General features: G+C 40.7%; 1 protein-coding gene across 1 annotated transcript in view; it reads right to left on the bottom strand.

The window, feature by feature from the left end:
- Positions 1-17,820, bottom strand: part of psme3ip1 (proteasome activator subunit 3 interacting protein 1) — a 108,046-nt gene that overhangs the window by 25,284 nt on the left and 64,942 nt on the right. Inside the window, exons 3-4 of the mRNA XM_078211021.1 lie at positions 9,437-9,535; positions 4,683-4,804 (exon numbers count right to left, since the gene is read on the bottom strand). Coding sequence (XP_078067147.1) covers positions 4,683-4,804; positions 9,437-9,535 — 221 coding nt within the window. The remainder of the gene's footprint in view (positions 1-4,682; positions 4,805-9,436; positions 9,536-17,820) is intronic.

Genomic DNA, 17,820 nt, shown 5'->3' with positions numbered 1-17,820 from the left:
AGTAGGTCTCCCCGTAAGAAACCACCCCTGTCCATGCCTCCAAGCTCCTTCCCCTCCTTTGTATCTACAGGAATGATGGCAGCAGTCTGTGCTATCAGTGCAGCACACAGACATTGGGTGGGTGTCGCTTGTGCTGCAATGGAAGGCTAGCCATTGGCTTTCAGATGCAGCATTATGGCTCAGTCCACCACTGCGCTTATTGTCTACTGATTCAATTCCCAAAGTGTGGACTCCACGTTAGGTGAAAAGCTCTGTGCCAAGTTGGTGCTGCGATCCAGAAGGCCTGCAAACGCTGTACAAGCATTTTGCCAGTGTTCCTATCTATTGGCTGCTCCATCAAAGACTTTAATTCCTCTGCAGGTAGATCTCGTGTGATGTCTGCCCCCTGGTGACAAGCACCTGTGCTAGCCTGGTTTGCTCACCCATACCTGGTGCCTCACCACATGCAGATTTGACCTCTCTGCTGTCCTGTTAAGATATACACAATATCAGTATCTGAGTTGGTAGCTGCGAGATCAAGTGGTGGTGCATCATCATCATTGTCTTCTTTGTGCTCCTCAACTGTGTCGACAGGTTTCAGTTCTTGCATGTCTGAAAGGTAAAAGGCGCATGGGTACAGTTGTGGTGAGGTAAGGAAAGGACTTTGGGGGAGGAAGCAAAGTAAAAGGAGCTTGCTTACACCATCTGCAGCTTTTGAGTCAGATGTAATTGTAGGAGGAAGTGGAAGTGCGATGTGAGGAGGTGGACCATGTAGGAGAATACCATGATTTCAGTAAACAACCCCATACAACCCCAAGTTGTATGGCTGCAGAGAGGCAGAGCACAGAGAACAAAGAGGTGCACACAAGAAGTGGTCCCTTTAAGATGTCCCTTTAAAGCTAAGTAGAAATCACAAAGGGACCACACAATGCAACAAACAGGCCATGCACAGTAAAGGAAAATTGGAGGGAGAAATGAAATGTGGCTGAAACCCAAAATGGCCAGCATTTTCTCCTTCATCAGGATCAGGACATGCAGGACTGCCTGTACCCCTCTTATTAGCTGCTGCCTTGGAATTGTGTGCCATAGTCTCAGACAGGAGAGAGAAAAGTGTGCCAGTGCATTTTGTGGCATCTGTTTGGCTGACATGGTTATCATGAATGAATAGCTGGCAGTGTGTGCAAGCTGTGAGATATAGGTGTGAGGAATGTAACAGTGCTGTGTGTGAGAGAGGCTGTAGTGTAGTATATAAACATCAGTACAAGTCCCAAGAGAGACTAATGGCAGGTGAGTATTTGGCAGTGGTGAATTGAGCAATGTCTGAAGCTAATGGTACAGCTGATAGGCTACGGAATTTGAAAATGCATTCCCTGACCTTGACAACTCATTTGAAGTCATTGAACTTCTTGTGCCACTGTAGCCATGTCCTCAGTACTAGGCTCCTGGCACTGAACTTCACAGCTTCCTGCTCACACTGTCTTTTAACCACATGTCTGGACCACTGCAGATGTAGGGCATCTTTCGTTCCTTCCACCTTTTCCACCAAGACCTCCAGTGCAGAATCAGAAATGCCTTGGAGCCCATTTTCTCCTATGTAGTGTCATTCTTTACGGCTTCCCAGGCCAGATTCACTTTCTGCAAAACTCACAGTACTTGCTCCTGCCCAAAAGTATCTCTTCCTTTAATAGGTGCAGCCAAGCTTTATGAAGTGTTAGGCAAGTTTGAATTTGGACTCCTTGCTGATGCAGCTCATGAAAAGCATAGTTAGTGCTGACTGCATGCGGAAATCATTCTAACAATCAGGCAGCACGAAGTTGGCACATCGTCTGAATTTCAATTAATGAGTTAATCCCTGTGCCCATTTTCAGGGGCTATTCAATTTAGCTCCAAGTATCTTTCACTAGTTACCAATATGGTGCAAGCGTCAGACACTTTGAACAAATATCCCAGTGAACCAACAGTTTTCAACATTGTCACGTTCAGTCTTTCACAGGAAAAATCATACTTGATGTAATTCACTACAAAGGGTAAGAAAGTCAGCTGTGCTCAACCTTGTCGAGAACACCCAGAAAGAAATCACTTTCAGATCATTTTCATGAAGTTCATCTTTTTTGCTAAAATGAAGAGGGCCATCGGACAATGAAAAATCTGAAGCATTGAAACCTAGTTAAAATGTACAGCACAGAAACACGCCATGCAGAATAACTGCTCCATGTCGATGTTTATGCTTCACATGAACCTCCTCCCACCCCTCCTCATTTAATCCCATCCATATATTATTCTACTGCTTTCTCCCTTGTGTTCAATCAGCTTCCACTTTCATCTTTCTACGCTATTTGCATCAACTACTTCTTGTGATAATGAGCTCCACATTCTTGACACTCTCTGGAAAAAGATGTTTCTTCAGAGTCTCCTATTGATTTTATTGGTGACTATCTTCTTTCATGGTCACCGATTTTGGTCTTGCTTACAATTGAAAATTCCTTTCCCCTTCTTCTGATTTCTAATTGCATTTCACTGACTGATTCCACCTGCATTCTGCCCCAAATCTCCTGACTTTGTGCCTTTCCATCCTGTGACTCTATTGCCAAGATTATTAAGAACAAAACTGGAGGATGGGAAATTATCTGAGGCACAGTTCATGTCAGAGCATATGACAAGGCCACTGCTCTGACCATTGCTAAATGACTTAAACATAATTCAGTATAACGGGACCAGTTCAGAGCTATAAAATTGAGTAATGTTTTATTTTACATGTTTTCACACCTATTTTCTAAATACTAATGTGTCACACACGTGGACATAGCATAGGCAAAGTCTATATGGGCTGCATGTTAACAACAGGCTTTGAGGGCATAAGTCAAGAAATTCAAAGAGCTCACAAAAGACATGCAGTACATGTTTGAAGGTTTAGATGGTTACCAGGCTTTTGCATCAGGTTATTTTACAAATCCATAGCTTAACTTGTGCTGGATGATTAAAATGAAACACAAAAACGGTGTTTGGAACACAGCACAAACCTCACAATAAGAACCAAAGTAAATCTTCATCTAAGTCAAGAACAGAAAAGACTAAGATTGGGTTCCCTTGGTCCTCTGTTCTGAGTCTGTGCAAGTAATACTTGTGTCCATCTTCCTATATAATGAAGAAATTCCATACAATAAATGTGCAGCTAGAATAAAACAACATAAGATTGGGAATGCAATAAGATCAAATCACCAAGATATCATGGACTATGGTAAGGTTATGAAAAGGTTTAATAATATTTTTATCTAAAATAGCAGGTCCTCAGTAGACAGGCTTAACTCCCAGTCACAGGCAGAGTGTCTGTTTCACTGTGAAAATAAAATAATTCCTCTTTATTTCCTCAGGGAAGTTTATTAAAAACCATTTTTCATCACTCCTCATAAGCTGTTTAAGCCAGAAGTAACGAACTGGCCACTTCCCATGCAAGTGAATCTACCATTTTACAAAGTCTTCCCTGTAAAATATTTTCTGCTTTGAAGTCTAAGAGATCGTTCAACCAATCTGATCATAAAACTCGGGAACAATGGTCCTTCAACCACCCAAAAGTTCACCCAAGCAGAAAGGAATACATTTCCTTCCTGAAATGATAGCCTATGAGCAATAGGGCACTCCCTCTAGTCAAAAGAGAGCACACTCCATCAACTTGCATCAACAGCCATGACTAACTCCCTCCCATGCATCTTGGATCTTCAGCTGTCTGGATCACTGCTTATCCAAGAATTCTTACCAGAGAACACGGTGAACACTAAGAAACAAGAGGGAAAAAAACCAGAAATAAAATGAGAAAATGGTACGAAAGTGAGGAAAAAATGAAAATTAAGAAAGAGGGAAGGATATATGAGAGGAAAACGTGAATTACAGAATGAAGAGCAGAGGAAATTAAAGGAGTAAAGCAGAGATAGGGAACAGAATGTGTGAGAGAGCATAAGAGAACAGGCAAGAGGGAGAGAGAAAGCAAGTGCAAGAAGTCCAATACAAAGAAAATATTTCAGAGAGAATGGAGAAATGATTGAGAGAGAGTTCAGAGAGGAAAGAGCCACGCATACCAGATAATTTCTGCAGAAAGCCCCGAGTGCTTTAATGACTTCCAAGACAAGCGAGAGAAAAAAAGAGATCAAGCTAGGTCAAATAAAGGATATGTAAATGTACATAGTGAGAAAGTGTACGAGGGTCAGAATGAGAGAATGACACAAGATGGAGGCAGGAAACCTTAATGAAAAGGGAAAGTGGATAGATACAGATGGCGGTGAAAGAATGTGTGAAAGGAGGAGTGAATGTAAGCAAAAGAGAATGAGTTGCAGAAAGGTGTATTGAATTTCTATCCATGAACTAGACCAGAGAAGTGCATTTAGTAACCAGTTAGTTTTCTATATTCCCTGGTTTCTTGACAACTTGCCAAATTCACTTTAACCATCACAATAAGTGGACTCAATTCGCCAGTAAAGTTAAAAACAGAAGTGTCAGTGACGAAGCAAACCTTGGACCTCTAACAATTCTCCTTCGTCATAGAAAGGGAGGTAAGAGTGAAGAAACCAGAGGGAAAAGTTGAAGGCAAAAATCATATATAATTAAACTCAATCTGCAACAGAAAGGGCTTTAAGCTTTAGGATGATATCAGACGCTAACTTTCTACGTCCTTGCAATCAGGATTCAATTGATGCTCAACAAAAGGATATTCTGTATTCTTTCAGCTCTTTAGCATCTTCATCCCTGCGTTGCTTCTCTAAGAGCACCTGTTGCCTGGAAACTTCATCAAGATAGTTCGTTTCATCCTCATCGAGGCCTCTTACCATATTTTCTGAATGAAAAGATAAAACCAGAGCACTTGTGTAAAGTGTGTTCATTTAACATACTCAAGAAAATACATTCTGATCATCAACTTAGAAGTAACTACATTCTTCAAAAATCAATACAATAAATATGAATGAGAACAAAACAATACAAGACTGGGAATGCAACAAGATAGTATCGCCAAGATATCTTGGGCCATGATAAGATTTTGAAAAGGTTTAGTTAAAAAAAAAAACAGCAGATCCTCAATAGAGAGGTTTAACTGTCAGCCACAGACAGCGCAAGTGTACGATATACCAATTTCACAGTATTGGGGTCCATTTTTTTAATTTAAAAAATGTATACTTTACTGTAAAAAAAATTCCTGTTAAATTTTCTCAGGGAAGTTTGCTAAAAGCTATTCAAACTATATTTAATCACTCCACGAAAGCCCATTTAAGCCAGAAGCAACCAACTGTCCACTTTCCGTGTAAGTGAACCTATCCATATTATTAAGTCTTCCCTATGCCATGTCATATGCTTTGAAGCGTCAGAGATCCTTCAACAAGATAACAGAATCAGAGAATAATGGCCCTTCAACCACCCAGCAGTTCACCACAATCAGAAAGGAACACACTTCCTTCCTGATACGATAGCTTGTGCTATCTTACTTAAAATCAACAACCAGTCTCAAGACAGTTACTGCAAAGGTAGTTATAATCATTGAATCCCTACAGTGCAGGAAGCCACCATTTGGCCCATCAGGCCTGCACCGACAACAATCCCACCCAGGCCCTATCCCCATGCATTTACCCTGCTAGTCCCCTTGACACTAAAGGACAACTTAGCATGACCAATCAACCTAACCTGCACATCTTTGGACTGAGAGAGGAAATCAGAGTGCCTGGAGGAAACTCACAGATACAGGGAGAATGTGCAAACTCCACACAGACAGTGACCAAAGGCTAGAATTGAACCCAGGTCCTTAGCACTATGAGGCAGCAGTGCTGACCACTGTGCCACCATGCAGCCCAAATTATTACTCACAAATTATTTCAAGGCGAAGCAATAAACAGAACTGTTTCTAGGTCGTATAGGTAAGTTTGGTCAGCTCTTTTACATACAATGAGATAAATGCAACAGATTATCAATTCTTTCTACACGCCCAATATTACGCTCAAAATATACTCATATATGCACAAAATATGTTTCTTACATGTAATACATATATGCACACACATATTCATTATAAATAAAATGCCAAAGTTACTAAGTATTTCCACAACCCCTTCCCTGTCTCAGCAGAAGCACAAACATCTAAAACTCTCTGCTTCCCCCACATCCCACGAAAAATGTTATAAATTTAACCCAACACTGTTGTTGAACACTCACAATGCAGCCATGAAAAGATGTCCAAATGTGACAATGAAAGATCCCTGGTTATATTCTACTTCTTACAACAGACATTTTGATAAATCCTGCAGGCAAAAGTATTTTCTGTTCTATATGACAGGTAATTTTTCATGTAGTGTGGTAACATTCCTCGAATTGCTTCTCCAATTGTTGGTGTACATAGGCTGACAAGCTCTACAATGCTGGTATCACAGCCTGTAACAAGGAACTGAAGTGATAAAAAGTCAGTTCAATTTTTCAATTTACATGGAGCCACAGAGTAATAATCACATGGGTTCCAAGACACAGCAGAAGCAATTATATGGGAAGCTGAAAGGAAACTGTTGAGGTCAGGCTTCATCCCAACAAAAGATATCAGCAAATTAAATAAGTGGGAAGAGAGTACCAAAATAACAAGAAGTAGAACATAAATACACTTCATCATTCATCCCCTTACAAAAATCCCCTCACCGCCTTTGGAATATAATCAGGATATTCTGCTTGCGAAGAACACTTTTTAACTCTTTAATTACTTTGTTTTTCACCTGTGACGTACACAAGGGGTTTCATTGTCTCCTATTTTACAATTTCTAAAAACTTCTGGGTATTTTTTTTATTGTGACTCTTGTAATTTATGTGTCATTGTACGAAGTACTTAGTCAGGTTTGTCATGTACAGTGCCTGAAAAGAAGAAAGCTAGGTATTTCGACAGCGCTTTTAGTAAAATGTCCCAAGATGTGTCAAGGAATCTTATAAAATAAAGGTTTGGCACCAAGCCTCATAAGGAGATATTAGGATTATAGGACCAAAATCTTGATTAAAGAGTAGGTTTTTAGAAATATCTAAAGGAAGAAAGAGGAAACAATTAAAATAATGGATGTTCTAGAGGATAGAATTGAAAGAATGTAGAAATTTCAGACGGTTGTGGGGGCGGAGGAGAGAAGCGACAAGGAAGAATGAGATCAAGAAGAGATTTTAAAACAATAATGATCATCTTAAAAACTGAGGTGTTGCTTAACCAGGAATCAATGCAGGTCAGCGAGAACAGGGGTGAAGTGTGAATGGAACTTACTGTGAGTTATGACGCAAGGAGCAGAGTTTTAGAAGATTTAAAGGTACAAAAGTCTGAGGTCATGTACCAACCAACTCAAGAACAGCTTCTTCCCTGCTGCCATCAGACTTTTGAATGGACCTACCTGGCATTAAGTTGATTTTTCTCTATACCCTAGCTATGGCTGTATCACTACATTCTGCGCTCTCTCGTTTCCTTCTCTATGAACAGTATGCTTTGTCTGTATGGTGTGCAAGAAACAATACTTTTCACTGTATACTAAAGTATGTGACAATAATAAATTAAACCAAATCAAAAGTTGGAGGGCGAAGCTGAGGCCAGGCAGAGACAGGCAATATTATGGAATTGAAGAAAGACAGTCACAGTGATGGCGCAGGTATATGGTTGGAAGCTCACTTCAGGGTCAAAAATGACACCAAGATTACAAACAATCTGGTTCAGACAGTTGTTAGGGAGAGGGATGAATTCGGTGGCCATAGAACAGAGTTTGAGGTGGGGGGAGAAGATCAACCGTCTCAAAGCCTACAAACAGATCAAAGAGGACAAGGAGGGATAGTTTGCTATCACCACAGTCATGTTAGATGTCATTTGTGACTTTGATAAGAGCAATTTTGATACTGTGGCAGGGAAGAAACCTGATCGAAAGAATTCAGACATGGAATTCCAGGCAAGGTGGGAACAGATTCAGCAAGTGTTCAAGGATTGTGGTGAGAAAAGGGAAATTGGAGATGGAAAGATAGATTGCAGGAAGGAGGAATCAAGTGTTTTTTTGAGGAGGGTGATGATGATGCAGATTTGAACAGATGGGGGCCGAACCTGATCACCAAACTTCCCTTCCTGGTTCCATATTGTTGATGGTTCTCTCGCATCCTCCCTTGCTAACTACCTCACATCAAACTTCCCTCTAAAACAAAGTTGCATTTATACAGCGCTTTTCATGACCAATTTCCAAATTCAAAATGTCTGAATATTTACCAAGAGGGCTCTTCAAGATCACTGGCCAAAAAGACACTATCTGCCGCAATGTGGTTTAAATTATGGTTTTGGTTAACAGTGCCACCTGGTGGTTGAGCTCTTGACACGTTTGACTGCCAAAAAACACTGCAAAAGTAGATCAAATTTGAGTCACTTTTGCACCATCCTTCATTTCCAGCAGATCCAATTTTTGCCAGTAGGGAAAAGGGAGCAGGGTGCAAGTCACAAAGTGGGGGAACCTGAACTCAGCAGGGCCATTGGAATTCAATGTTGAATGTGGAGTTCAAACAAACCTAATTTTGGCTGTTACCAGGGCCTGACCTGCATTGAGAGAGTCACAAATTATTGAAGCAGCTGTAAATGCTCTCTAAGGTCTGTATAACTGTAATGATCAGAAGATTTTTGAATGTCCCATTCTAAATTTTTTTTAAAACAAGCTGTAATGCTTAGTGGAGGTTGAAAACAAATCTGTCTGGTGGATTGCTTTGATTTTGTACTTTAGAAAAAACATTAGCATCTGGTTGTGCAGTTTCAATATAACTCTGTTAACATTTCCTCAAAGTCTATTCTAATATAATGAATGTTTGGCTGAGTTTTAAAACCTACAATTATCTCAGCAGGGGGTTCAGCATTCACAGTTTCATTGACAGTTTAGAGAGACAGGTAAAAGATTGGCCATCTTTGATATGGAATCCAAATAGACTTTTTAAAATAAACAATTAATCACGAGGAAATTTGGAAGTTTTGAATATGTTTTATAAATGGCAGGAGCATTCCTCCTCCACTCCACTCCCACCACTCTCCTCCTCCTCCTTTCCCCCCCCACCCCCCAAATTCTGAAGTGGCTTGACAAGATATACATTGCAAAATTGCTTCCCCTCTAGATAAGGCATCGGTCATTTAGCATGAAGATTAGAAGTAATGTATTCGCTGAGAGGGTTATGAATCTTTGGAACTCTCTACCCCAGATGGTTCTGGATGTTTCATAGCCAAGTATATTCAAGACTTAGATTGATAGATTTTTGATCTATCAGGGATTCAAGGAATATGAGGAGCAAGGGGGAAAAGTGGAGTTCAGGCAGCCATGGCTATGTTGAATGGCAGAGAAGGTTCCTGTTTCCAGTTATGTTGAGAGTTGAGTTGCAGCAATTGGCATATTGCACATTTTTTAAGTACAAGTCCCAGTGAGCGAATATACAGAAAATGAAAGTGTTATCTTACTGAATTTAAACTGCTCTTCGAATTCAGCTTGTTTCTTATCTTTCTGCTCTTGAAGCCTTTCAAATAATGATCGAGGATCATAAACCTGCTCAGGGCATTCTGTAAGAGAAAAAAGGAAACATTAATGACCACAGTAAGTGCTGACAGCTTGAGACCCTTTTCTGATGTATCTATTTGTCTGGTAATTGTATAAGCACTGAAAAAGTAATTTCAACTTTTTGTTATATGGATTTGGTTTTTGCAAATTCCCAATAAACATTTTATAAAGCAGTAACACATCATTCTGGATTCACAGAACTCTTAGATTTTAGGCTGTATTTTACATTCAGTGACCAAGAAATAACGCCCCTCTCTGTGGCATGGACTTCCCTTTTCTTAATATCAGTTTATTTCAAAGGTGATCTCCAGGAATGCAGCAGCAATGATGTAATCAACCAGGGTAAGCAGCTAATCACATTGCAATAATGACACAGACAGCAAACCAGATAGTAAAATGAACTGGTTATCTTTCTCTTTCAATTAAATTTAAAAAGAGAGTGATCCAAATGATTGGGATTAATGTACAAGATGAAATATCATCTCCTACCGTAATGGAAAAGTTTGGCACTGAACCATTTTAAAATTACTCTTTGGTACAATCAGGTGCTTAGCAGCATTTAAGAATTTGGTACACCATTAAATATTCCTGCGACACACCTCATTCGACATGGTGTTCCAAGGGTTTTTACAGAAAAACTAAGCGGAAGAGTGGAAGTTCTCATCCATTCATAGATTTTCAATTGATTGCAGTCTGCGAGTGTCTTAATAGCGCACCCTTGGAGAAGTGTAGAATCACTGACAGCACTTTCTGGATTTCTACACTTTTTTGCTAAAGAATTGCCTCCAGAAGTAGCTTTCAATTTCAGAGGAGTAATGTTGGCAAACACTGACAGTTTCGCTGTCACCACCATCGCAAATCCAGGCCATTACATAAAACAAAGTAAAAGATGCTGTTCACTATCATCAAACAATGAGCTCAAATCCCTAGACAGGATTTTTTTTTTGCAAGAAACATACTTTATTCATAAAATATCTAAATGAAACCTTTCAAACTGTCACAACAGGAAAGTGCAATGACATTCACATTTTCTACAAAGATCAAAATGCACTCTGTGGTGCCAATGCAGTAATGAGAACATTACAAACATTTCAATATTTTCACTACGAAGAGTACAATGATGTTCAAATTATTAACATAGATAATCATGCACTGAGGTCCTTCAACACAATTACATTTAACATATAGAATCAAGAACAAGCTTACAGTCCAAGCGGTCCTCCACAGTGAACAGCCCCTCTGTTTAATTTACCCGAAAGGCCTTACACAGTGGCCTTCCCCCATTGTGCTTTGGCAGCATCTGCCCCAAGTTTAACTACGTTCCTCAGCATATAATCCTGGACTTTGGAATGTGCCAATCTGCAAAAGTAGGCCGGGGGCAACTCTTTGCATTGGAAATAATTGTATTCCTTTCTCAGAATTATAAAGTCACTGTAAGCTCTTAATCCACCTCCTTGCTTCACCAAAAATCAATTCAAATTGAATCCAAATCATGGTCCCCACAAAAGAAACACACTAGATCCGAACAGACATTACACCTGATCTCACACTTGACCCTACGCTTGATCTTAGCCAAATGGCCAAGAAGCACTATGACATGTGTTTTGTAAAAAACATACTTTATGCATAAAATATCTGAAAGAACATAACAAACCTTTCAAAACGGCCAACACAGAAAGTGCAATCATATTCAAGTTTTCTTGAGGGGTTCCCATGCCATTATTTGAATTCTAACAAAAATGTCAGTGTGTCCTGGACAACATTCCTCACTTCAGCAAATTACGCAGTTATGCACTCATTTCCAGCAAGAGACTTCTGTGCACAAATTGACTGCCACTTTTTCCATACATCACACTGACTGCACTGTGTGTTGAAAATGTGATATCTCACTGTATAAATTAAAATTCTTTTTGAAGATAATTTTGAAAGAACAAGAATGCATTAATCAAAGAGTCTTTAAGTGGAATGTCAGAAAGCAGCACAGATAGATATTAGTCTAAGAAATGCAAATTTTATAGAGAAAAGATTGCATTATAATCATGCCCACTTGATTTCATCCTGCCAATACAGTATGTAATAGTTATTATTCTATCAGTTCTCCTTTGACTTCGTATCATTCTATTCACAGAATGTTCATTTTCACTGCTAGTGCTACATTTCTTGCTTAAAATAGTTATGTTTAAGCAGTGAGCAAAAGGCCATTTTTCTTCAAAGTTCACTGCAGATTACCATTATACATCGTCAGTGATCTGTCTTCAAAGAGTACAGTTGGTTCACATTTGAACACCAAACGTTATTGCTGATGCAAAACCATCTTTAAACAGCTACGGCCAAGCTTGATTCATACTACAGACTGAAACTCAAGTGTCTGCTGATTTTCAAGGTTCCCTCATCAAAAAAGGAATCTTCAATTCACCCAAGGCTGTTTACACGTCAGAAAGACTTTGTTATCTTGAAAAGAATGCAATCTCCACTTTAGCAGCAAAATAATACACTGTACATTAACACATAAAGCTCTCTTCCCTATAAAGACAATTGTTCTGGGGGATGTTCCTACTATAAATACAGGGAGGGCATGAAGGAAGCCAGTGGGTATAGTGCAAGTCACCCATCACAATCACAAAATTGATATTTTGATTTCCAGTCTGACGCAGACAGAACTTGTTTCAAAATTTGGTATCCTCACCCAAAATTGGGAAGATAATGGCATGGTGGTAATGTTGCCAGATATCAGATTCTCTGGAGATATTGGTTCAAATCCTACCATAGCAGTTGATAGATTTTGATAAATCTGCAATACAAAGTTAGTCTCCGTAATGATAACCATTAAACCATCACTGATTGTCATGAAGAGCCAACTGGTTCACTAATGTCCTTACCTGCCCTGGTGACTCCAAATCTATAGCAAAGGACATTAGTGAACCAGATGGGTTTTTACAACAATCGACAATGGTTTCGTGGTCATTATTAGACTTTTAATTCCAGATTTTTATTGAATTTAAATTTCACCATCTGCCATGGCGGGATTCAAACCTGGGTCCCCAGAGCAGTACACTGGATTTCTGGATTACTAGTCCAGTGACAATACCATTTAGTCACCATCTCCCCTTGTGCCCTGGGGAATGAGCCAAGGAATGACTGTCACCTATTTTGTTTAGTTGAAAAAGGCACAATGTACACATTTGTTCAGTCTGCAAAGGACGAGCCCCGTGTAATTATTTAGAACAAAGAACAAAGAAAATTACAGCGCAGGAACAGGCCCTTTGGCCCCCCCAAACCTGCACCAACCATGCTACCCGACTTAACTAAAACCCCCTATCCTTTCGGGGACCATATCCCTCTATTCCCATCCTATGCATATACTTGTCAAAACAGCCCTTAGAAGTCACTATCGTATCTGTTTCCACTACCTCCCCCGGCAACGAGTTCCAGGCACCCACCACCCTCTGTAAACCTAGCCCCTCGCACCTTAAACCTGTGCCCCCTAGTAATTGACTTTTCCACCCTGGGAAAAAGCTTCTGACTATCCACTCTGTCCATGCCTCTCATAATCTTGTAGACTTCTATCAGGTCGCCCCTCAACCATGTAGCTTCTAGCACGTGTATGTGAGCAGAGTTGGTTGTCAGTGTATTTCTAAGCATAATCGGGATTGTTTAGCAAGTGTTGGCCAACAGCAGAATCACATCCAATGTTGGACACACTGTTTTGAGGTTTGCAAGCATTGGTGAGTTGGGTACAATCACTACTTTGCCTGTTAGGAACAGCCAAAGGGACATGATGTTTGATATGATCCACCTGTCGGTCTTTGGGACAGACAGCCTACATACCAAGTATTACACCAGCACCAGTACATTCTCCATGGTAACGCCCCGAGCAATCAGAGTCCACTTGCCATTCAATCAGCACTCTGCTCAGGCAGTATAAATTGATGTTCCCTTTACAATTTGGTATTCTTGTGAATGTGACTTTTTTCAGCAACACTCAAATTCCTTATTGCCAAACAATCATTCTTGGATAACACCATATGAGAGAACTTGGTAAGTGGTCAGACCACAAACTGAACAGGGGTAGCCTCCAGTTGTAAGATTGAGAGTGATTGTTATTCTCTTTCACTTGCCTGGTTTTGCCAATTGGATCCCTTTTATTGCTACCACACGATGTTACTGAGTGGGCCTCCCTCAATGAGAGGTCCAGGGTTGACAGACATTTCCTCAGTTCCAAGCAGAGGTTGCATATCACTGATTCAGTGGTATTACATTCCACAAGAGTTAAGTCGACAGGTTTGTTTTGGGGTGTTTCATTACTGACCAGGAATGTCTCTTCCTGCCATCAACAATAGCAACTGCGCTAAATTATATATCATGGGAGGATTCTAGTCACTGGACAATAGGCCTGACTCTGGTAAAGGCAATTGTGAATAAGTACCCCAAGATCCATCTGTTCCTCTGAGCTTCCTGCCATTCATTAAATATACTCTTGTCGTTATTTCTTCCAAAGTGCATCACCTCGCACTTACCAAAGTTGAATACCACTGCCACTGTTCTGCCATCTGACCTACACATCTATACCTTCCTGTAACCTACAGCATTCTTCTTCACTATTAACCACCCTACTAATTTTGGTGTCATCTGCAAACTTACATAACATTCCCCCCCACATTATCATCTATTTCAATTATCTATTTAATAAACAATAAGGCCCCCAGCACTGAACCTTGTGGTTTGCGACTGGCCTCCAGTCACTCAGCCTTCTACCACCACCTTTGTGCCCTATTACTAAGCCAGTTTCGGAACCATCTCACAAGGTTTCCCTGAATTCCATGTGCTTTTCAATCAGTCTCCCATGTGGGACCTTGTCAAAGGCTAAAATCCATATTAACGACATCAACTGCATTTCCCCTATCCACACACTAAGTCACTATTTTGAAAATTTATATCAAATTTCTTAGGTATGATCTCCCTCTGACAAAGCTATGCTGACTATCCCTAATCAACTCATGCCTTTCCAAGTGGAGGTTAATTCTCTCCTTCAGAATTTTCTCCAATAGTTTTCCTACCGCTGATGTGAGATTCACCGGTCTGTAATTCCCTGGTTCATCTCTACCACCCTTCTTGAAAAGTGGAACCACATTAGCTGTCCATCAGTCCTCTGGCACTTCCCCTGGGGCCAGATTGGAATTAAAAGTTTGTGTCAGAGCCCTGCAATTTCCTGCCTGGGCTCCCACAACAGCCTGGAATGCAATCCATCCAGGCCTGGAGATATGTCAATTTTTAAGCCCATCAAAACCTCCAATACCTTCTCACTTCCAATGTCAAACTGCTCAGTGTCCTCACAGTCCTTTTCCTGAATTTTGTACCTACATCCTCCTTCCCCTGAGTGAAGATTGATTAGAAGTATTCATTTAGCATCTCACCTAAAGACCTTATACCCTGGAATGTTGAGTTGCCAGTCCTACCCTCCCCTCAACCATGTTTCTGTGATGGCAACAATATCACACTTCCATGTGCCAATCTATGCCCTTAATTTATCAGTCTTACCTATCACACTACTAGCATTAAAGTAAAGACCATTCAGTCTTGCCTTACACTCTTAATACTCAACATAGCTGAACTCACTCTGACTTGCATCCTTTACTATAGCATGACGTGCCTCTATTTTACTAATGTTCTGTGATCCCTCACCCTACCAAACTAGTTTAAACTCCTCTCAACAGCACCAGCAAACCTACCTGCAAGGATGTTGGCCCCAATGTGGCTCAAGTGCAGACCATCCTGTTTGTACATGTCCCACTTTCCTCAGAAACAGTCCCAGCAACCCTGGAATCTAAAACATTCATCTGCCCTATTTTCTGATTTCTATACTTGCTAGCATGTGGCACTGGGAGTAATTCAGAGATTACAACCTTAGAGGTCCTGCTTTTTAACCTACTGCCTAGCTCCCTGAATTCTTGACACAAGACATCGTTTTCAGTTTACCTATATCATTGGTATCAACATGTACCACGTCCTCTAACTCATCACCCTCCCCTTTCAGGATGCCCTGCAGCTGTTCAGTGACATCCCTGACCCTGATACCAGGGAGGCAACACACCACCCTGGAGTTGATTCTTCAGCCACGGAAACGCCTGTCGGCTCCCCTGACTAATGAATCTCCAATCATTATTGCTCTTCCTTCCTTCCCTTCTCCACCTCCCCCCACCATTTGTAGTGCCAGAGGCTTGGCTCTGATTGCACCTCTGAGGTACCAGCGCCCTCATCAGCTTCCAAAATGGAATACCAATTTGTGAGTGGGACCCCAGGGGACTCCTGGATTAGCCCAAGGAATTAAATGGAACCAATGCAGTGTATGTTTGGAGGAGGATTCTGAATTGTGCTTCCTATATTTTCCTCCACATTTGGCTTTTGAGTGCTAGCTCCCCAACTCCTCCCTATTATCTTCTGGTTATCTTTATTCCTTTGTCTCAGATCACGTTCAAGTTGTGTGCCACCTTGTCCCACACTCGAATAGCTCAGCACGACTGTGTGTATTGAATACAATGTTTGTAGCAACACACAAGAACACAAATGACGTTTTGGCTTTATATTATGAATCAATTTGTTTACTGCTTATGTGCAAATTCAGTTAGATCACATTGAAAAGGCGCAGATATATATTACTCAATAAGTATCATGTGACAAGTTGCACAATGACTGGATAAAATCTGAGTACAAATTGAAAAAAAACATTTTTGAGTCAGCCTTTGTTATTTTCTCAGGATCAACAATGGTGAGCACTCCGGTTAGTGGCCCCCACGTCCAAAATTTTATTGAATAATTGAGAGGGCAAGCAAGAGGGTAAATACTTGTTGAACTATTTCCCCTCTGCACCATGTGACTGATACAACCAATGTCTGCAATGAAAAATCTATACAGCAGTCATATTTCCATCCTTGTAGACATGCCACTATGCTAAATGGAACAGGCTTTTTCTGGTAACCAAATTCACTTGGAAAACAATGTGACAAAAATAAAATAGCTCTCCTGCACCCAAGGACTTTTTAATTTCAACCAGCTATATTCAATGTTTCAGTCAACATCACATTAGAGAATTAATAGCCAATTGACCCGTGGCATTCCACAGACTTTTATTCACAACATAACCAAGCATTTGGTGCTTATCATTTGATACAGAACTTGTCCCCTTACATTCTAAGTGGCTGTCTCGAAGGAGGTTATTAAAAAATAGCTTAAAGTTGTATTGAAATTAATGATTCATGATCTATCAGCTTAGATAAGTTAACTATTGTAAAATGTGGAATCATTTCTATCTGGAGATGCCAAGCGAAGTGCAGTCCAAAAAGATCGTCAACGGTAGAACAGGCAATGGAAAACTGTGCAAATGTTGAATGTGGCTGCAGTGGGAAGATGGTCCCGGTCATCGTGGCCGACATGTCACAAGAATCTGACCACCAAACCAGTCAAAATGTGTGGGCAATGGTGGCACCCCAAGGTCCCCACATTAAACAAAGTCACACATAAACTTCTACCAAGGCCCATCTGCTAATTAGTGCAGTGACAGAGAACTGGCAAAGGGGACAAGGCTGTGAACGTTGGGGGGCGGGGGGGGGGGGATATCCCTTCAGGATACCTTAAGGGGTGGGGGAGAAACCAACTCAGAAAATCTTCAAACAGCTGAAATTCAAAAGTGGGATCAAATAAAGTCCGCTGTAGCAGACTCCTGTGTCCAGACCACAGGGTTCAAGCATCATCATCACCAGGACTGGGTTTGACATAAACAATGCTGGAATACATGTCCTCCTAAAACAACAAGTCTTTTGCGCCTAAGCAGAACAACCCAAAATAACTCCCTTCCGACTTCAGAAATGCGAGAACTGTAACCATGTTCAGGAAGGGAGATAAATCATAATGTGGAAACTATCAAGGTATTTTCAATACTTGTCCAAAGCAGGGAAAATCACGACACGCATTCACCTGAGCCGCCTGCTTCCTGGGGCTGTAGAAGTCCTCTCAGGTACATAGTGTGGCTTTCGACCTTCCAGAGGGACTTCTGACATGTCTTTGTTGCCACACAAATCTAAGCATTTGATTCAGTAAGGCTCTGTGAATTGTACTCCAGCAATTTGTAATTCCAAGAAACTTGATCACATATCCTGACTTAAGTGGGAGATCTGAACTGATCCATTCGTTTATTTTATTGCTACCCATGTCACTCGCAAATTGGTTGCCACATTACCCTTGCTATGACAGTGACAATACTTCACAGGCTGTGAAATGCCTTGGGCCATTC

The sequence above is a fragment of the Mustelus asterias genome, chromosome 4 (assembly GCF_964213995.1).
Source record: "Mustelus asterias chromosome 4, sMusAst1.hap1.1, whole genome shotgun sequence".
NCBI classification, from domain to species: Eukaryota; Metazoa; Chordata; class Chondrichthyes; order Carcharhiniformes; family Triakidae; genus Mustelus; species Mustelus asterias.
The sequence above is the reverse complement of the archived record's forward strand: the minus strand, read 5'-3'. Positions and strand labels throughout refer to the sequence as shown.